Genomic DNA, 23,372 nt, shown 5'->3' on the forward strand with positions numbered 1-23,372 from the left:
CAGATAGGAATCAGCAAACAGTCATGATGACACAGTTGATGGTAGAAGTGGTATGGAACCACAGTAGTAGAAGTGGTTTGGAAACCACAGGAATCAGCAGCACTGAATACACAAGTAATACAGGAACACCTTCAGAGACTCATGAGGAATGAGACTCCAAGATCAGGCAACGTGGTAGTGACCACAGGTGCTTAATATAGGGAGGTTGCCTGATCTGCCAATTAAGTTAAAGGGGTATACACTGAAGTATAGAAAAGGGCTGCGCATGCGCAGACCCTCAGGATGGTGGACGGCCACGGTTCCTAAATGTCCGGGAAGAGGCACTCACGGTCCGGTGAGTGACATAGCAACTGACTTGCCATCCGCTGTACCTGGTGTCCTCCCAGCTTTGCGCCGCTGTGGATCCCATCCACACTCCACGTAGGCCTGCCATGAAAGGTGATTTGGAAGCCCAAATCAATGGCAGCAAACAAAAGATGTCTGATTTAGATGGTAGACTGTGAAGGAAAAACCTGAGATTTGTAGGGCTGCCTGAGAGAGCTAAAGGCTCCAATCCTGAATATTTTCTTGGCTTGTGTGACAGCTCGGGAAAGATGCCTTTGCAACTCAATTTGCTGTTGAATGAGCTCATCGCCGCAGCCTCCATAACCAGAGGTTCCGTTCCGCACATTTATTGCCAAGTTGTTTCACTACAGGGACCAGGACATGATTTTGAGACTGGCTAGAGTAAAAGGCCCTCTTAAGTTTGACAATCAAATTGTATCCGTTTTCTCAGATTTTGCTATGGAAGTCCAAAAAAATTAGGGTTCCATTTCTCCAAATTAAAAGAAGGCTTAGATACACACAACTTACCTATGCCATGTTATTTCCAGTCAGACATCGGGTGGTGGGAGATGCCATTCCTTCACCACTGCTCGAGACACAATGGACTGGCTCGATGGCAGACCTCCAGCTGGTGCCCAAGCACAAAGGTGATGGATTTCAACTACTTTATATCCGGTATATTGTGTTGCCTTTGCTTTACTATTATTTGTTCCCTTCTGGTTCTGCAGGATAATATATTACAGATATTACAGGAGAGTTCTTTGATGCAAGTTAGTTTTATAGTCTTTTCAGTACTTACGTTTAACTTTTGGCATTGATATAGTAGTAATATAGGTTAGATGTAGGTTAGGATTGTTTTTGGGAAACCTGTATACCCTAGCTGTTTAACGTTATGCAGGGTATATGTGGTGGGTTAGCTTTAGTTACAGGTATCACTATTTCTGCATTTTCCTCTGTCCTATATGGCATGTGTTTTTCTGCATTTCTGTCCCGATCTGCCTCCGGCTGCACTGCAGCATCTACCATGAGGATGCTGCTTGCCTCTTGCAGCTCCTGTCTGCTAAGAACTATGCTTGGACTTTGCCTTTATGTGAATCTGCCCTGCAGAGGTGATGCTGTCCTATCACTGCACATTCCACCTCACTAACAGGAGTTAACCTCCCTCCATAATCAGCACCCACCCTGGTTCACTGCCTGTGGCTGCATCACTTATAAATAACTTATATAAATATATTTAAATTATTATAGCAGCACGCTAATTTATATAATTGCAAATGTACTTTTTTTGATATTGTGTATTAGAAAGGGACTGATTTTTTTTATTATTGTGGGTATTTTGGTATAGGAAATGTATCTATTTCTGAGACCAGGGGGAAGAAATTTGTTTTTTGAAAATCCATCTCGGTTCAGGGGGCTGGCTTACCCCCTACCAGGATTTGTGTCAGAATCTGTATAAAAAAGGAGAGCTGTTTGACCATGTAATATATTATACCACCTGTACTTCTGGAGAACACTAGTCCCTTACACTAGTGTATAAACTGTCCTTATTCGGACACTTGAGCTAATAAAGATCATTTGCATCAAGATACTGCCTTGACAACTTCTTCCCTGCTGTTATTCCTGTCACCTGCAGATTAGACACAAATTTATTCCATTTTACGGGCGATAAGAGGTTTGGACACAGCATTCCAGTACCAACGCTTAGCCCGCTACCTGCAGTGATGGCCACTGTGAAAGGCCAGGGGTACCATCCACAGCAACCCTGATCTGAAAGCAAGAGGGTCGGGGGTACCAGCCCATGTGTAACAGCAAGGGGATACACTAGAGAGTCAGTTACGCAAAAGACTACGGTTCTGGGTGCCGCTAAGGAGTCCAGTGGTGCCAATCATTCTTAAAAAAAAAAGTCTTCAGCTTCGCTCCCAATTATCACAAGTATCTGCCTTGTTACTGGAGGTGCTTGAACAACTTTCCGTCTCTGTTTGAAATGGTTCTTGCTCAAGTACCAACTCAAGAACAACAAATTATTTTTACAGGGAAAACATTGTCACATAGTACAGTCTGCAAAAGGATGTACTTCGTTAACTAACAGACTATTTGTGCTGTACCTGTTCCAATACCTGGGGTCTCTACTTCTGAAGATCTTAAACCAGCAGGCTACCCACATCCCTCTTTATCTGAGATGGAATACACGCACAGAAGGGTAAGTCTATGCCTTTACTGTGCTAGCTAAGAGCATTTCCCACTGCGAAGACCCAAATTACCTCCTAGCAATCTGAAGGTCTCTCTGGTCTCAGAAAACGAATTCAAGTTGGTATTGTATACAAAACCATTTTGTAAGATACCCCTTCAGCCTGCTCCAGAGGGTGTCCAGTGCCTCCAGCCTGCTCTAGTGACGGTGTTGTCCCTTCAGCCAGAACTTCCTCACTGCACTGTCCAGCCGGAGATGCCTCATAATACTGTCCAGCCCAAATGCCTCATTTGGTCAGAGGTGCCTATTAGTTCCATCAAGTGTGACCAACCCAGGCCTTCCTCCAAGTCGTGTGCCCAACCCGAGCTGACTCCTGCCAAAGGTATTCAGTCCAAGCCCCCAGAGACTTGTGCTCAGTTATGTATTTGACCTTTCTACTTCATCTAAGTACAAATTTTGAGTCTTATGTCCATCCCAGCCGGTAACTCCCCAGGGTCTGCTTCTCAGTCAGAGTGTCCAGGGTCCGCTTCTCAGCAATAGTGTCCTGAATTCAGGTCACTTGCCTTTGATGGGAACCTCTCTCAATTAAGTGCCATTTTGTGGTTTTATGCATCCTATTTTACCTCTGTACTGGGCCTTATCAACAACCAAAACAGGCAGGTATTTTTCTTGTTGCCCAACTTTAGAGGGGAAGCCTTGGAATGGGCAAATCCCTTAACGGAGACCAATCATCCTATAATTTCAAGTCTACAAATCTTTACTGATTCAGTGATCAGAAAGTTTTCCCCATCTCTTGCAGTTCCAACCTGCTGTTCATCTATAGAGTCTGCAAATTCTCCAATTATCCCGATGCAGGAATTACCTTTATGTTGTCTTGTAAAAAGAAAAGAATGAAGAGGATCTTCTGGGTCTCAACTCTCATTTGGCGTAGTTTCTATACCTTTTCTTTACCGATTTAGTTGAAACCCATCTCTATGGCAGTAGGGTCTTGGCTCTTAAATGGCCATGGTTGGGATAAGTATGTCATTCAGTGCATTCCCCAAGTGCTAGAGGTGTCTCTATTCAAGTTAAAAAGTACTTGCGCTTCACACTGGAGCACATACAAATAAACACATTTGGGAAATTTGGGTTTCTGAGAACGGTTCTTGGGTCTTTGCTCATTATAGTTCTCACACTCTATATTCCATCTCCTTATAATACGGACACACTTAAAATAAGTGGCAGCCTTTATGGTCCTCTAACGGGAAACCCCAGTGGTGTGTCTGGGTGATCTTCATGTCCTGGATTCAGTCCATGTCCAGATTATATTCCCGGCTACCCCTTTCTCCAGACTCTTCGAGGAAATAGGTCTTGATGACATCTGGAGACTTAAGACACCCTCACACACAGCAATTATCTTGCCATTCTACCTTATGCCACACGCGTTCTCAAACAGACCTTATTCTCCTATCCTATAGGCTGGCTCCTTTGGTGTCGGATATAGAATACTTAGTAAGTGCAATCTCTTACTTAAGCACTACCTGGTTGCTTAGTCTCTCGAGAGTCGGCAGAATTTTTGAACATCCCCTTATAATCCCCAAATAATAATGCGCCAAGTATGGATGGTATTCCTATTGACTTATCTAATAATTGGGGGTGGAGAAATCTCTGAATTTTTATATAAGGATACACAACTTTTGGACTTGCGCACTCTACCCCTTTCCATGTCGGAAGCCTTGATCATAGTACTACCTAAGCCTTCACAGAGACTCCTACCATCCTATCTCCCTGCTGGGTTCTGATGTAATAATATTGGTCAAATTCCTTGCCACTATACTGAACACCATAATTAGTCAAATAGTGCACCCAGACCAGATGGGGTTTATGCCAGACAAATCTACTAACCTACGTTGCCTGTTTAGGCATCTACAGATGGTCCATGGGGCATTGGTGGTATCTCTTGATGCTGCCAAGGATTTTAACTCCGATGAGTGGATCTACTTATGGGAGTTGCTGAGGTGGTTTGGACTTGGTACAAATTTTATTCAATAGATTAAATGGTTATATTCTGCCCCAGCGGCAAGATTGTGCATTTACTGCTACAAAATGGCTCTGTTTAGCCTGCCTATGGACACTAGACAGGGGTGTACTTTGTCCCCTGCGCTGTTCGAGCTGGCTATAAAGCTGCTGGCATGTTTGATTTGAGCACATCTTGATATTCACGGTCTCCCTGATAGGGGGTCACGGATTCTATGGCTCTTTATGCGGACGACATGCTATTGTTTATGTCAATGTAGAACACTCACCGACTAGCCTTCTTAATACAGTAGACTATTTTGGCCAGTTCTTTGGTCTTAATATCAAATGGGATAAATCCAGTATATTCCCAATCCATGGTATCGGCCTTGTTGAGATAATTCTTCATCATTCCCTGCAATGGACACTGCGTTTTAAGTACTTAAGAATCTGGATTTCTCAAATACCCACAGAATTCATTAAACGGAACACTGAACCCAAAGACGCATTTGTGAAAAAGACTTCCTCTTAGCATGTCGTAGGAAAATTAATCTTTTTAAAATGATTGTTGCAAAAAGAAAAGCTTTTTAGTTTACACATTCTCCTATACATATCCCCGATAGTGTTTCAATCTTTCAATAAATAAATCTCTGTTTATTTGGGGGTAATAAATGGGTAACTTTGCACATACAATGCTTCTGGTGAATTGGCCCTTCCTAATCTCAAACTGTATTATTTAGAAGAGCAACCGTTTCACTTAATCGAGTGGATCAGGGTTTTGGGATCAGTGCTTTGTTGGGGTTCCTTGGTGTGCTAACAGGGACTCCATCTAAACCAATTCAGGCTCTTCTGGTAGGCAGGTGGGGGGAAATAACGATAGCCCCTATCATTATGCAGGCGATTGAGGTATGGAATGCAGCTGTAATTTGGGTGGGGAGGGCTATGATCCAGACACGCCTTAATGGAAAAATGATAAAACTCTACAAACTGAAGAAGTTCACTAAGGATGATATGTGGCATACATTTGGTGTGCTTGTAGTGGGCCATCTTTATTGCAATGGTCTATTTAAATCCTTTGACCAAATGAGACAGGAATTTGGATTTCCCAATTCTATTTGAAACATGCTATTAATTCCCATTTATGTGTCTCTTCTCTGCAACTCTGTTTCCGCTATTAAGAAAATATTGGTAAATGTGTGTAAGAGAAGAGTCATGTCCTCATTCTATTCTGACTTAACTTTTACCTTACGCATGATGGACTATCGTCTCTTAAATCCAAGTGGGAGGATGACCTGGGACCACTATCTGATGAGGCATGGACTCAAATTCTTAAGAATATAAGAGATTTGGTTCCAAGAAATACACCTATATTTATTTCACAGGGCACATCACTCTCTGGCTTTTCTACTTAAAATGGGTAGCAGAAGTAATTCGAACTGCCCAAAATGGTTCTAGTGCAAGCACATTTTGGCACATGTGAGAGTGGCAGGTGGTGAATGGATCCTGGACTGAGGTGTGGAGATGTGTGTGTGACACAGTAAGTGTAGCACCTCCTGTTGACCATAAGGTGTGTTATTTTGGCACCTCTGGAGGAAAACTTGAACCATGACAGTAGAAATGCAATACATAAATATCATAAGATTTGGTCCTGTTGGTATAAATCAAAATGTAGACTACGCTCTGGTGATTTGCAATTCCCCTAGTCCATAAATATCAGATACCTTGACTACTGGACTCCTGGAATACTTAGCCATGTGCGCTATGCTGATTGTACTAATTTGCTAACCATTACTTCTGTTGTAATTTTTTTTGTCTGTCTAAATGCATTGGATGCAACATTCCATATCCACGAATTTGTTGATTTACCCATGAATATTGTTTTCATATTTGTGAGAATGCCGTGCCTTTAAATGGTACTCTAATACCTATTGGTTTAGAGGGTTAGATTAAATTGTGTTTCTTTGCTTGTTTTGTCCTTAAAATCTATAAAAACTACATGATTGAAAAACAGGATTCCATAATTGCTCTTTAATTTTTGTATTAACATAAAAAAAATGTAATCAAACAGAAAATTAATGTCTGGTTAATAGACTGGTGGGTTAGTAAGCTTGCAAGACAAGAGTCACAAGGTACGTCTTCTAAAAAGTTTCCGGTCACTTCAACCAGAGGAGCAAAGTTCAGCAACTGCAAATAACCACACTCCAGGGGGGTCTAGAGAGTACGTAACTTTTTTTTTTAAATAAATAGATTTTGACTGAACTATACCATATGAAAACGCACACAAACTACCAATATGCTTTATTTTCACATGTAACTCTATCTATTTCTTTTCCTCTTAAACTGAGGATTACTTGACATCTAGCCCTCAGAGATACAGTGAGATAGAGAACATATTTTAGTGCTAACCACAAACTGAGCATATGAAGCCAGAGTGATGGAAATAATTTACTTTCAATATGGGGGGAAAAAAGATCTAAATTACCGATTTGACAATCCGTTTCAACGCCAAACTCGCACACACACATCCCAACACAAACTGGTAGTTAAAATGCCTTCTTGCCAGTCCACTCGGTTTCATCATAATGATTTTACCGTTCTGTTCTCCGGTGTGTAATCCACTCGAACAAATTATTTATGATCTGGGCAATAAGAACCAATTTTATGCTTGCAATCAGATCAGGAGTTTATTGCCCAATGGGGAATGAATAATCCATCTTGAAAGGAGAAGTGAAATTTAATTCAAGAGACTGGAGGCCACACTGAGGTGCAGTATTTCTCAACACATTTTATCCATCCTTTGAGCAGCTGATCACTTACTTCCTAAGCAGTGATAAGTCACTGAGGACTCCTGTAACAATTCTGCAGGGAGAGGTGTGCTGCTAGCCAATGCTGAAACACATTTAGACAGGTAAGATGTGCAAGAGTTTAAACATGAGTCCACTAAATTACATAACAGAGAACATATGTCCTACTGTATATTATATATGAAATACCTCTCCTACTGTAAATTACAAGGACGTTAGAAGGCGTTAAGGAGTTACATGACCCTAGAGAGACACACCCTAGCACAGACCAAGTGCTTTTATAAGTCACAGTAATCCATGGGGATATCCCATATCCTTATTCATTTACATTGGGTGGGATGCTATTCCTTCTAATACACAAGCTTTATATAGATACACAAGTTTGTACATATACCATCATTATTTGTGTATTAGAAAAATAAAATAAACAAGTGATTTTAATAGGTGAACAATCTCCCATATGTAATTTATATAACTAGGACTTTTTTTTAATAAATTCACTTTATTACAAACAAGTTCGCATTCAAATTACCTCAGTATACAGACAGTTTGTTTAACGTATAACTAGGACTTATGTTACCACTTCAGCATTCCTACTCCGTTCTGCAAATTATAAGGATAAGAGTATAGAACCACTATATATGCTCCTGTGTCTTTATATGGTCAAAGATCTGAACGCTGTCATTAAAACATTAAAGGGTCTGGTACCTTATACATAGAAAATCATAGAGATACAACTAGGTGTGTTGTGTGTGCGTGTATTTCTCATCTCATATACATACACATAATATATATATATATATATATATATATATATATATATATATATATATATATATATATATATATATATATATATATTATAACAACATGTACATGCGTAAACATGTTAGTGGAGCAGGCACGTTTTACTCTGTGTGGCACTTTAGGATCAAAATATATTGTGTTGTATTGAATCATATAAGAATGAAGAGGTGTCCCATTAACAATGAAAGTCCTCTTAAAGCTGTGGTGGACAACAAGTGACCTGGCCAGACTTTATCAGCAGCCTCCAGCTCATTCTTATTTGTTTTGTAATACATGTTGGATCTGAAGGTATGTGGGGGCATTTTATGGCAAGTGTGAGTATGGGTGCTTGTGGGGGCAATTTGTGGCGTGTAGTAGAATTTTGGAGCAAGTGAGTGACGTGAGGGAGCATTTATGGGATGAGTGTTTTGGAGGGCACAGAGGAAGTTTTGGGGCGGTTTTTAATTCTTGAAATTAAGGGTAATGTGTGGCTTTTTGAAGCCACACTAGGAGATTGTCAGGTTGTCCTAGGAGTATGTCAGGTTGTCCTAGGAGTATGTCAGGTTGTCCTAGGAGTATGTCAGGTTGTCCTAGGAGTATGTCAGGTTGTCCGTCACTGTTTTAAAGCTTTATGGTTTTTAGTTTATGTATTGGGTAGACAGGATCCAATATTCCAAGACCCAGACAAGAAACCAGGAGCAAGTTGTGAAATCTACAACAGCAGCTAGGAGAAAGCAGTCCACTAACTGCTTTGTCCAAACGTTCTATTCTCGTGAATCATGGTTGAGTCCCCAATATGGCTGACTCCACTGTGTGTTGGTGAAGTACACTGTAAGATTTACATTACTTTCTTCTGTACAGAGTGACTTGCGCTCCTGGCAACAGAGTACTCCCAGAGTCCTCTCGAATAGCTCCCCTTCTATGTAATAGTAACAGGAATGGTGAAAAATATCTTCACAACCTTCCTTCAGAATAGATACTTTCTTCATGTTTCTCTGCTACAATTATGTGAAAGCCCTATTTTTATGGAATAAAGCCATCATATGAAACAACTTACTAGAGTTTCAGTTGACTTTGTTAAAGGAAATTATGTTAAATTAATGTGGCTACTGAACCACTGCCATGCGGGACCTCAAAAAAATACATATATATTCCTTATAATTTTTCTCTGTGAACATTTATTTATTTAAGCTTAACTCCAAGTTCTTAATGTTAACCATTCAAAAAAAATGAAAAAGTCTAAAATGTTCTGTGCTAGCAGTCAGGGCAAGCAAACATTTGTGTATGTTGAATAAGCATTTGCTGTCAGTGGTCACATGTTAACCCCTCGCATTCTGATGCAAAGGTTTGTGCAAGGTCCATAGATTTAAATCTCATTATGACAAATGAGGAAGAGGCTTAACTCAATGTGCACTGTAATTCATCCCACCTCCCACAGTCTGACCCCAAAGCATCCTCATTGGTTCTCTCTATCCCAGTCAGACACCAGAGAGCTTAATCAGCAAAGTTGTCTTAGAAAGACCATATAGGAGCAGCATACATTATATGACTAAAAGAAAAAATATTACCAGTTATCTTTTGTTCAAAGTGCATCTGTCACAAAGAGCAGACAGAGTTTTAATTCTTGAAAACATCATTATTTAAAGAACTTTATAAAATAGGTTTCACCCCCACCCTATTCCCAGGAGAGGCGTCACACATTGCTGAGGGTCCTGTATGTTGAACAGCATACATAGGTAATAGTAGCGTTCCTCTGTTCACCCTGAAAGTATTTGTCTCTGCTTGTATGCACAGTGGTTAGCATTGCTGCTAAGCAATGACTCCTCATCATTTATACAGACGTTATTAAGCCAACACAGCAGTTAGCATTGCTGCCTCACAAAGTTGGGATCATGGGTTTGAGTCCGACCAGGACCTTCTCCATGTGGGGTTTACATGTTCTCTCCGTGTTTGTGTGGGTGTTCTACGAGTGCTCTGGTTTCCTCCCACACTTAAATTACATTCCTTGCTTTATCATCAGTGTTTGTGTCTTCGTTTTTAACGCATTCTTTCTCTGAATAACAGCCCGTGCTATTTTTATTTACATTCTGCTTGCTCTTGAATTTGAGCCTAAACACAGAAAATGGTTAAAAAAAAAAACCAAACAAACGTGGAGACAAAAGAAGAAAGAAAGAAAGAAAGAAAGAAAGAAAGAAAGAAAAACAACCCCCAGACCCAAACTGCTCCTCTGTTCAGGTAGTGCCAAGTTGTTATTATTTATATAACGCTACCATATTACGCATCACTGTACAGAGAATATTTGTCATTCACATCAGTCCCCATTGGAGTTTAGTGTTTATATTCCCCAACACACATACACACACACACGTTCATTTTACACAACCAAATAACCTACTAGTATGTTTTTGGAGTGGGGGAGGAAACCAGAGCATCCGGAGGAAGCCCACATAAACGCAGGGAGAACATACAAACTGCACACAGATAAGGCTCTGGTTTGGAATCCAGCTCACGGCCCCAGCACTCTCAAACAGCAATGCTAACCATAGAGCCACTATTTTGTTCAGAAGTTAAATTGTTAGTTTTACAGAACAGTTCCCAAACGGAGGGAAGTATTTCAGGAAGCAGTTTGTCTGAAGAATGGGTACAAGTGCCAATAGTCAACTTACTGAAGGCCGTCTGCTGTTATAGTAGTCAGGACAAAACTCATATTTCTCCTATCTGCATTACACCATCCACGAGTTGTAAAAGTTCCGAGCTCGTTCAGACATAATCCCCAATAATGTTGTCTTTGAGTCATGAATGGCACATCAATATGGCTTACCTTCACCAGTGAATGGAGACTTTTTTCACCAAACATATCCCAGAGGAAGGTCAGGTCTTCCTGGCTGTCCACATGTGGCTGCAGCTGGGCTGGTAGCGTAGCCAAGAGCTCATATAGACCTATAAAACGAAAATAAAACAGAAAATGTAATCTCATTAATTTTAGCCAACAGTGCTATGGCTCGTCTGGAACATGTCAATGAGTCTCTGAAGTTTCCACTGAATTATTAGCCAAGTAATCCGATGGGGCTTTAAAGATCGATAAATAAATTGTAGAATACCATATATAACATTTTCACTAACCTATCTGCCTGCGTTACACTATTCCGATACCAAATTTCCCTTTAATCATTTTTTAAAATTATAAAAAGATAGCACATAACACATTCTGGGACTTAATTGCTTTTCCATCCCAACTGACGCAAGTTAGTGAATAAAATGACTCACTGAAACAGTTTCCAAAAAAATAAATGGGGTGGTCCGGCGAATCTGGACTATACTTTCTTTGAAATAGAACTTTTTTTTTTTTTTTTTAAATTTACTGCTCAATTAAGGGTTGTATTTTCATATGTCCCATAAAAGTTAAGGCTGCGATTCTACATCATACAGTGATTTTAGACCTCTGGTTAGTGGTTTTCAATTTTTGACGTGGAATACATATATTAATATCATAGCATTACTCAAGAAATGAACAATGTACATCAGAACCTAACCAACAGCATGAAAACATTGTAGAAATGTAGAGTACCAGCCTTTAGCTTTTTTTTTTTCTTATTTTTCTTTTAATGAGGGTTAAGCCCAACATGCTGCAACTACCAGTTATTAGAGGTACACTTGAGCAAAACCTGCAAGGCAAACAGTAGCACAGTGTTCTACAGTAGCGCACAGCAAAAGCTATCCATCATACACACAAACTATCAAGCTGCATTCCAAGAATGTAGCCGCACTGACTGTGCGAGCCCTCTATGGGGAGCTAACCTGGCATGAGCCGGTATCAATTCATAGCACATGTTTAATTTTCCAGGGGGATTACTAGGGGTAAAAAGGACAAAATGCCTTTTTTCTTCTGTCTGCTGTCTACAAAAACATGAAGAATCTCTAGGGAACCCCAATACACGGGTCTGCTATTATTTTTAGTCTGAATAACTGTTGCTGTTCATCAAAAGGACAGCTTTACAAGATGTTTAACCAAAAAGGCATAGTAACATGATAAACTGTAAGATGGGCTTCCAGATTTTGCATGCTAATCTAAATATTGTATTAATGAGATGTAATGCCCAAACCTTCATGACCCTCTATGTGCCATTAAAAATGTAATTCTACTCTAGAAAAGCGCACTGTTCCTATTTGTTTTTCCGCTAGCTGGCATGGGGCATGCTTGTGCTCTCACTAATATATAAACACGCTCTCTCAGATTACACTTGTTTGCGGAGGTCAAAATACAGATCTGTATCTAGTGGTTTCTCATAAACTTAGAATGCGATACAGATGGTCCCTTGAAGTACAGAAAAGACTTTTCAACTCAAATAAATTAATATACTTTTTTTTTTTTTTTTTCACGTGGAAATAAATGTACATAGTGATTTGCCAAGTGGAGCTGTGGTCTTAGCGGTAACATGGACGCCCAAATAAACACATCCTGAAAACAGTGCTCACAGACCAAGCAATTAAAGACAAGGAGTTCTCTAATCCACCATCTGTAAGGTCAGGCAGAAACAATTTCCACTGTATCAAACCAGCAAGGGTCAAAGTGGGTGCTCAATGAACATGGGCTTGTTGGAGGCAGCCACTTTGTACGCTAAACCAGTTTTATTATTGTTGATTTGTAAGGCCGCGATTGCGCCGACAGTAGGGTAAACAGGACATACAGGGATTGTGGTGAACAGAGAGGAATTACAGTTTTAAGGATTAACAAATAACTCAATTGTGGGGAATGAGGTCTAATCATAACTGCAGTGTAAATATTGTTTATCAAACTAATCAATTGATAATTTGAGTTTCTCTGTGAGCTAAGGTGTAAAATGTGAACCCAGAAGCACTGGTGCGTGTTTACTTGGTGGCTCTGCCTACCTTCGTGTTAAAAGAGAACAGTGTCACCTTTAGGGGAAGCTGACCAGCTTCAAAAGACTTCCTGTGGTGAGCTTATGTCCTGGTATAGGATGGGGTTTCAACACCTGAATAGACTTATAGAAACGGCTCAGCATGTTGTCTTACACGAGGATGATGGCTTGCTATATTTTATATAGACATATAATTCAGTTTCCAAAATGCCACTTAAAATCTATATAATTAGTGATCAACCACGTATTCATAGATAGCATAATGAAGGGCAGACCATATGCCAAATAAAGCTATCTGCCATGCAGAGAAGGAGAGGGAATCAGTATTAGCTCAGTTAATACACTAGACATATGCTGTTCGGTATCTATAAATTCGTAAATTTGTATTGGATTTATTAATAATAAAATTGGGTCTGTGCAGCACTCCACAGGAAAGTTAGATCACATTTAGAATTGGGTATTAAATCAGGGAAGATGCAAATTGTGGTTGTAAACTGTGTCACTAGCCCTCTCTTGAGATCGCAACCGCTGGAGGAGGGGAAAGGTGTAAAAGTGTCTTTAAAAAGAGAAGACCAGTTAAAAGAAATTGGCAGACCTTTGGGAAGTCAGTCATCATTGATAAGCTGTCCATCTTCCAAGCCAATTTCCATTGGCGCAGGTTATACAACTCGTATGTAAGTTTATATGCTTAAACTTTGTCCTTTCATTTTTAAATCTGTTTTGCCGTAAATTTTGTCATCTTTATCATCTGTTTTTATAACCTGAAAGCATTGCACTTTTTGTATATTAAATCTAAAAAAATAATAAATGCTGTCCTTAATGCTCTAAACAAATTCACAGTCTTTTATGAAGAAGATTGCTTGATCAGGTTTACTGTTAACCAATTAAATGCTAATGTGTAAATTATTAATACATTTGTATACCAAGCCTAGTCTGTGCCTGCATGTACATTTGTGTCACAGTCTTGAGGTGTTATGAACGCTTTGATAGCTGGTGTGTGCAGGGCTATCCTGCATATAACAAGGAGCATAGTATACCAGTATGGGAAGTGTTAACTCTTGCCCAGAGTTGTGCAATTGGGTAAGTCATAGGTTTGCTAGGGGCCTTAAACGTAGCTGGTGGCAGTGCAGAGAGTTGTGGAAGTGTAAGCCTGTGTTGGGGAGGGACCACTTAAATCTGTAACCTTAGAGAGAGGCGAGTGCGAGATTTAGGCTGGAATCCTGTGTGTCCCCATTACAGTAAGCTTCCAAGTCACGAAGGCACAGAGGGTGGTTTGTGAGAGGTAAAGGTAGTTTGCTGACGAAATAGAGGTGATATATTGTTTGACTATTTGAATATATGACAAGATATTAAATCAGGGAGCGGATAGAGGCGACTATCCCTCACATAGACATATAAAGGAGACAATATAAATGCAGACATGAAAACAAAGGGTAAGGAGGGCCCTGCTCATAAGAGAACTTACAATCTAATTGGAATAGGAAACAGCTGAAACAACACTCGCTAGAGTGTGGCTCAGAGTGGAGTTTGGGACAGTTGTGAGATTTCATTAGTGTGAGTAGTATAGGTGGTGCTGAAATAAAAAAAGATGGGTTTTCAGATAACAGTTTAAAGGTTTGAAGGTTGTGGTAGGGAATTCCGTAAGTGTGTAGCGCCACAGGAGAAGTTGGCAAGAACAAGGTAAGGCACTAGTAGATCGAATAGGGAGAGTATTTTATTAAGAGATTTGCGATGTATAAAGAGGTGGTGTTATTGAAGACTTTTTAAGTAAGGGTGAGTAATATGAATTCGATTCTGGTGGACACGGAAAGCCAGTGTAGGGATTTGCAAAAATGGTGAGCAGATGTGGAGCGATGAGAGAGGAAGATCAGTATTGCTGTGACATTTTAGACTGATTGAAGCTGGGATAGATGGATGACGGAGTGCCAGATTGGAGGAGGTTGTAGTAGTCAAGGCAGGTGATAAGTGAATGGATAAGTGTTTTTGGTAGCATCTTAAGAAAAGGGCGTAGTCTGGCATTATTACAAAGGTGGAGGTGACAGGAGTGAGGGCGAGAGACTGGATGTGAGGAATAAATCACAGTATTCATGAGAATTCAGCCTACTGACTCACTAAAAACTTTCTGCTTCATTGTATCTGTGATATCACTAGTAGGGTGAACACACAAGTTGTCTGGCTGCATTTTCTAGCATAAAGGCGCGTATCTCAGCTATGCAGCCAGCAGTGATATCCCTACTTCCCAGTGAATTGATAAACTGCATTCTCATGAAGAGCGTGATGCCACTATGGCCTAGTAAAAGACAGTCTACATTATCGAGAAATGCCTTGTTACTCAGTGATGTCACTGTTCCTAGCAGGATCTGATCAAGGGTTCAGGCTGCCCCAGGCAATATGCTTGTAGCACCCACTCGCCCACCACACCAGAATAATCAACAGGTAGAAATGAAATCATTCTTAAGTTAAAGTCAGTATCCCCCCCCCCCCCCCCCACACACACACACACTACCACCAAAGTTTACGTTTCCATGTGTTCAAAAATCTGCTCCACATGGCTCCTTAAAACGTTGTGGCAATTTTGTCATTTATTTACTTTTCATTAAAATCAGAACTGTATAGTATTACTGAGATGTGAATGAGCACTACTGAAGGGAAGACATGAAGGTGGAGCGGACTGTAATGCCAGCGCTGTCACTATCTTTGTCTCTCATACTCGTTTATTCTCAAGTGTTCGTCCAAGGATGACTCATGGTCTTCAGCCTCTTACATGACAATACGTCAAGTTTAAAACCTTACTACATTTTTCTTTCACTTTTTACTTTATAGAACTCTTCTCTTATATTTTAAAATTAATTTCTGTTTATACCTCTCAAGTCATATTTTGCCCACCCCCAAAAAAGCCTTGTGCCCTAGGCTGCAGCCTAGTCAGCCTACTGGATAATCAGTCACTGGAATGTTGTATTCTCATGAAGTGCCTTGTGCTTCATTGATGTCAATGAATCCCAGTGAACTGGTAGGCTGCATTATCATTAAGTGCCTCAGTGAAGTCATTAAGCACTTATGAGTTATTAGTCTATTGTCTTAGGACATGCTGAATATTCCAGTCACTGGTTTTCTTGTGAACTGTTTCCATGAAAATTAGTTTGGGCCACAAAATAGCTGCCTCCACTATGTGCAATACATATACCTGTTAGTGCATTAATGTAAACAATTTATACCATTTCCCGTTAATTACCAGAAAAATAATGTAAAGCAGGAAATCATGAAATCAATCCAGTAGCAAATTTGATATGTATTCAATCTTTATATAAACAGCAGTGAAGAATGAAAATCAAAAAACGTGCACCCCGCCTATCACGGAAATATAATTATATACTGAAATAAAACATTGGTAATTGCAGAATTGGATTGTCAGCCTTCTGTTTACTGGTATAATGTAAAAGGGCATCTGTTGTGGAAAAGATAAATATTTATTTCATCCAATTTGCCCCATGTTTATAAAGGATATACTCTATGAAGTCTTTTGAGCTGCTTGAAATGATCTGTGCTTTCCTGGCATCTGTTTAGAATCAGTCTGACAAGGTAACCCGGATTCCAAATCTTCTCATTGCAAATGACTTGGATTATTGTCTTCTACTATCCGTTTAGCTGGCCATGTTAGATAATCATGCTTGACCTGTCAATCATCTCTAATGTGATCAAGAACATCTGGAACATGGGCAAATTTGTTATTTCTGAATTGAGGAGTTCTCTGGGAGGGAAATTATAATGAACGTCTGAGTATGTCTATTTACCTGTAGACGCTAAAGAATAGAGAGCCGAGTGATTGATCCATGAAAATGCGGCGTGCACAATTACACCGAAATGCAAACCATATTTATAGTCATATATTTTAGACACACGGAACATTCGCAGCAGAAAGTAATTGTGACTCACATTATTGAAGTCAGCGACTAATAATAATGTATTACTAGAAAGACAAATACGAGGATTGTATTTGGTTCTGAGGATCTTGAATGATTAAAAGAAAAGCATCGCTAATAACCTAAATGAAAGCTGACCTAGAAAGACATACAGGGATATACACCATATTTATATACAGGTAACTATTTCTCAAGTTAAACATAGAGCTCTATATCAGTCTATGTAAGTATGTATGTTAATAGTGTGAGCGGGTGCGGTAGTAAATCCTGGTCTTGTTGAATGACATTGGTACAGGTACACTGAACGGAAAATTGTCAATATAGATTTGGGAGATACAGTAAAAGCTATAGACCAGGGGCACTCAAGCTATTGGGGTTTAGAATGACAATGATTATTTCCTAGGTCTACATATTAAAAGCTACTTAATCCCACATACTGTATTTAACCACAAAACCTGTTTTATAGACATATTTGCAAATATCTTATAGGAAATAGGGACCGATTTTTTTTTTTTTATCTAACAGACCCTCACCACATTCTCCCCCATACCCAATTTCTTCTCCTCCTGCTACATGCATTAAATTTCCTCTACTGCGTGTGATGCGCCAATGCCAACTGGCAGACATGTGGCAAAGTCACCATTGAGCTTACTTCAGAATAACACTGTTGTCATAGAAGAATGATCACTTGCAGGACAGCCCGATCTGCTGCCCCACTACAGGCACTGGCCCCCATCGGTCGAGAACGGCTTCTCTAGAGTATGTGCAGACACTTACAATTACCACTTCATTTGGCTCACAGTATAGTAGGTAGCCTTGCAATGATTTTAAAGACTATGAAATACCCAAATATATGCCAGAGATAAACAATGGCCATCTACCAGCAGTGTCATAGAAGCATAAGGTACACTGCCAGTCTTAAGGGTCAAATAGCAATACACTATTGTTATTTTTCATGAAGTACAATTATCATCTCTTATAAAATGGCAACAAATTCTGCAGCAATGTACAGCAAGGGCGTGCAAAGGTCGGGCGTGCAGAGGTCGACCGCACTCACATTCGTCTGATTCAAGTTCTGGGCACCAGTTATGGGGCAGGTGTAAGTGCTGATTCATAGGGGCATATTCAATTAAGAGCGAAGTGCCTCTGGAACGGTCCTGCAGGCACACCGCGTTACTGCAACATCGCAGATTTCCATTCGCCACCCATAGAGCTGCGAAGGGAAATCCGCAATGTTGCGTTACCATATTAACATAAAAAATGCACAGCCGTGATGTTCATCCGCTAATTGAATATGTCCAATAGTGCTGCATATGTGACACAGATGCCAGAACATATGTTTACAAAAGAAACAATAAAAATGCATTTTATGTACAGTGTGCATTAAGGACATCCTGATATATGTTTTTCATGTAAAAAAAAATATTTTTTTATATGTATTTTTACTAATGATTATAGCATTAAGAGTTAGTTTATTAAATAGAATTTATTTTAATCTGCATGCGTCCTGATGGGACTTGATGTTGCGCATATGCGTTGTGCGTATCCTACACCGTATTCTATATGTGATTTTTTTTTTTTAATGCAAGATGCCTTCAAATATGAATCAGGCCCAGGGCTTACAGGTGTTGGGAAGAGAGTACATTGGTGATAAAGGCTGTGTTTTCAATGGAACAGCAAGAACTAGAAACAGAACCAGGATTCCCCTTAAAAAATTTCCGTGGATATTTAAAACATTGAAGGGCAGGGCATAGATGAATTGTGCTTTATATAAAGTATAGGTGCAATACAGGAGATGTCTCGAAGGCCAGAGGAGAAAATTATATGTGCTATAAAAATATGTATACACTGGATATGATTACAACTGGTGTACAATAATAAGACTCAACGGGGATAACCTGGGGACCACAAAAATAAAAATAAGTCCATCCAGACCACCACTTTGAGCTGCTGTACACTGCTAAATAACTTACTGTATAAATGTATTTGTCCTGTTGGCGCCTGATATTATTGTGGAAGCAGTGAGTGCATTTTTTGCTACAGGTATTCTCGAGAGAGAGAGACTTTGTGTCTAACATAGTGAATACAGGAAATACTGTGTTAATTAAGCATTTGGTTTGTGGCCAGGAAGGTGTTACATATACTAAATACATTTCTTTAGCTTGAACGCACACCAGGTGGTATCCTGTGTCTGTGTGCCCTGTGGAAAATCCCAATTGTGGTGAAGCATAGAAATAGTTCTCGTTAAATTGCAGATTGCCGTTTATAATCAACCTTCAGATAATACATCGCTTTCTATGCTATCCACTTTTGCATAAATTATTAAGTCTCCATATGGCAATGTTAAAAGGGAGCTGGATTACAGCCCCCCCCCCCACACACACACCTACCTGTGTGTATAAAGTGTATAAAAAGCCCATGTGTATACCCATCATATACATCTGATGTAATCAGTACATAGGACTATACACCGTTCTGGCTGCAAGCTTTTGCATGATGCCTATTATCTGCTGGGATTCCTGTGCCCTACAGATAAGAGCTAAACTGTAATCCGTTCCCCGTCCTGTGTTGAGCCCAACATACACAGTCACAGACCTGCCTGCTACTGAGCAATTCTGATCCAAAGTAGGCAGTCAGGAGGAACCAGCCCGCCACCAGCAAAGAGGTACTGCAGCAGCTATACCCAGATGTAAGCAGTTTCAAATGCCAGTGAAGTAGCCTGATGGTGGTGGCAGCAACTACACTCCTACATCTAGTGTGCAGGTAACACTCGCAGTCGTTGAGTGTCTGGTGTCTGAGAATACTAACAGGAGTGGTCAGTAATGGCAGGTTACCCAAATAAACTGTCTAAAGAAAAGACTGGGTGGCAGCGTAAGCCCATCCGGTCACAGTTTATATCAGATGACAAGCAGTGGGATACAGACAGGGTGGCAGAGTAAGCCCATCCGGTCACAGTTTATATCAGATGACAAGCAGTGGGATACAGACTGGGTGGCAGAGTAAGCCCATCCGGTCACAGTTTATATCAGGTGACAAGCAGTGGGATACAGACTGGGTGGCAGAGTAAGCCCATCCGGTCACAGTTTATATCAGGTGACAAGCAGTGGGATACAGACAGGGTGGCAGAGTAAGCCCATCCGGTCACAACTTATATCAGCTGACAAGCAGTGGGATACAGACTGGGTGGCAGAGTAAGCCCATCCGGTCACAGTTTATATCAGGTGACAAGCAGTGGGATACAGACTGGGTGGCAGAGTAAGCCCATCCGGTCACAGTTTATATCAGGTGACAAGCAGTGGGATACAGACTGGGTGGCAGAGTAAGCCCATCCGGTCACAGTTTATATCAGCTGACAAGCAGTGGGATACAGACTGGGTGGCAGAGTAAGCCCATCCGGTCACAGTTTATATCAGGTGACAAGCAGTGGGATACAGACTGGGTGGCAGAGTAAGCCCATCCGGTCACAGTTTATATCAGCTGACAAGCAGTGGGATACAGACTGGGTGGCAGAGTAAGCCCATCCGGTCACAGTTTATATCAGGTGACAAGCAGTGGGATACAGACTGGGTGGCAGAGTAAGCCCATCCGGTCACACCTGTTTATTACTCCCCATGAGTGTGGAAGTACATTCATACATACAGCAGTAACAGAAAAAAATAATAATCAGCAATACCAGCACTGGTGTTCCTATTATTAAATAATTTGCAATTAAAATTACAGACATATTTAATTGAAGGGGAAATAAAATCTGTCAAACAACCTTTCCAACACATAATACATTAAATTTACCCCAAAATGTTACCTTACATTCCAACACTTTATGTCATTGGAAAGCGTTCCTAGATTTTTTTTTCCCTCTTTCCTTTTTACGATGTATATTTTTTGGCCCATTCTATACTACGTCTGGCGGGCTGCGAAACTTAAAATATGCACTTTCTTTTTATTTATTTTTAAAGGGAAATGGCACATAAAAGAAGTCTAAAATATTTTAAAAAAAATAGCATCAGCAATTTCAACAAAAATAGAGTAAGGGAAATAAAACAAAAAAAAAAAAAAAACCAGCCGTGCCCAACAAATATTATCATGCAATTAAGACGGTGCTTGGAGGGTGTGCGTATATAATCACTACACATAGCTGAGCTTGGCAAATGAGAGAGAATGAATACATTGCCTTGCTGCAGCCAGCACAATTTATGGTCAAATTTGAATTTTTAATATAAGAAAAATATTGTCATCACTACTGACAGAGTAACTAAAGTAACAGATCGCTAATTTAATAAAAGTAATGTGTGCTTTGGAAAATTATTTGTAATTCTCAGGTGTTACAAGCCATATGTGCAAATCTATTATTACAGAAACATCATAATTCAGCCACTCTCTTGTCTGCCATGATGTAATGGCTCTGACTGCATACACTATGTTCAGGTAATGACAAGTGAAATCTAGATTGCAGCCTTAGTCCAAGTGAGTGAAAAATTTCAGATCAGAATTCACTCAATTTTCCAGGGATTAGTTTTATAGTACTGTGTGGAGCTAATTAATTTAAATGTAATGCCACGCAGTATCCTCTGGGATCGTGTTAAAGCGATCAACCCCTGAAATAATGTAAATTAAATAAAAGTAATAATAAGCTGATTGTAGAACATAGGAGTCTGAAAACTACAAAGCTGCAGCTGTTTATTAAATTACAACTCCTATGATTCTTAGCTGGTCAGAAGAGTTGTTTTACCACCGGTGGACAATGCAGATTCTTTACTTCAAGGGCAATGTACATAGCTACCATATCCTTGCTCCCTCTGCTCTGGGGTGAGCCAGGCCATTACTTACATTTCTGCAGTTACAACTCAAGTGCGCCTGCAAAGCAATTCAAGGAAGCTCTAACGCACCATTGGCATGTACTGGTATTCTGTCTGTGGAGGCTTCAGACGGCTATGTGCAACATGCTTAAAAACATATGGATGGTCAGACCTCTTATCCCTAACCCGTGAGTGTCGTCAGCTGCTATAAAAACAGCTTGTATGGCCAACTACATATGGATATTATAAAATCTCATCATTCATACTTGCCCATCTTTGGATTTCATTGGCTTGTAGTTTCCATATTCTACCGCTCAGCTTGTTGGGAGCCAAAAAGCTTCTTTAATTACCAACAGCTCTCACTGATGCTTGTCTATAAATATTCTGACAAAGGTGGCTCGGGCATCTTCATATACTGGAATTCTAAACAATTTTCTACCAGAATAGAAAAATACAAATAGGAAGAGATATAGACATGATCTGGGGGTTCTGTGTACCCTCAACCTGTACAAAACCACCTAAACTCTGGTACTTAGTCATGCATTTCAGATGTATTTACAGAAACTGACTGTAGGAACCAGTCTGATAAGTCATGCAGAAGCTTCACCTAGTAGATCTGTGCATATTGGCTCCTTGAAATGTTTAGTATCTGCATGACTTTTCCGACTGCCACACATGGACAAAAGTATGTGGACACCCGTACATCAGCTCTATATGTGCTTGCTGAATCTCTCAGTCCAAAACCATAGACATATGGAGTTTGTCTCGTCCCAAAACCCCATCCCACAAGAGCATTAATGAGGTTGGGCATGGACGTTGGTTCATAGGGCCTGGCTCACAGTCGGCATTCCTATTCATCTCAAAGGTATTCGATGGGGTTAAGGTCAGGGATCTCTGCCGACTAGTCAAGGTCTTCCACATCAGAGATCTCCCCAGTGCCTATTTCCTGGGTGCTCCAACCAGCTATTTTTACTTGCCTACTGGCTCTTGGAGCCCAACAGAGTCCTATTATAATAGCATAAGCCATTGTTTCTCCTATTATAACAGGCACTATGTGAGCACTACAGCTAGCAGTGAGTGTTAGACCACTGGCCAACAGTCTGACCAGTACTGGCAGGTGTGGGCAATAACTAGCAATATTTTTAAATTATTTTACAAAGTATTACAGCTTCCCCAACCCTGGATTCTTAATGCCACCCAGCTGACAAATTTTCTGGGGAGAACACTGCACACCAAACTCATTTTTGATGGACCTTGCTTTATGCATGGGGCATTGTCATACCAAACTGTTGTCACACAGATGGAAATACTCAACTCTCTAGAATGCCATTGTATGCTGTAGCATTATGATTTCCCTTCACTGGCCAAACCGTAAAAACAACCCCAGACCAGCATTCCTCCTCTTTCAAACTTACAGTTGGCCATATGCATTTGGGTAGGAAGTATTCTCCTGGCAGCCGCCAAACTGTCCATGAACATTCCGTCGCTACAACCTTGCTTCAGTATACAGATTTGCATGCATAAAGTAATTCATTTATGGCTAAATATACTTGTAAAGAATTAGAATAGACATGGTTTCTGATTTTCAAAGTATGTGCTTTAAATGAAACACAAGACAAATTTTACGATTCTGTGCCGAGTACATCTCTCAATTTTTTATCCTCTAATTTTCCAGTGAA

The 23,372-nt window shown here is 40.2% G+C and overlaps 1 protein-coding gene across 5 annotated transcripts in view; it reads right to left on the minus strand.

Moving 5' to 3' along the window:
• MPP7 (MAGUK p55 scaffold protein 7) overlaps positions 1 to 23,372 on the minus strand; it is a 259,014-nt gene that overhangs the window by 149,288 nt on the left and 86,354 nt on the right. For all 5 annotated transcript variants that reach the window (XM_075212010.1, XM_075212007.1, XM_075212011.1 and 2 more), the window contains one exon: positions 10,919 to 11,037. In XM_075212010.1, coding sequence (XP_075068111.1) covers positions 10,919 to 11,037 — 119 coding nt within the window. The remainder of the gene's footprint in view (positions 1 to 10,918; positions 11,038 to 23,372) is intronic.

Source organism: Mixophyes fleayi, chromosome 5 (assembly GCF_038048845.1).
Source record: "Mixophyes fleayi isolate aMixFle1 chromosome 5, aMixFle1.hap1, whole genome shotgun sequence".
Lineage (NCBI taxonomy): Eukaryota > Metazoa > Chordata > Amphibia > Anura > Limnodynastidae > Mixophyes > Mixophyes fleayi.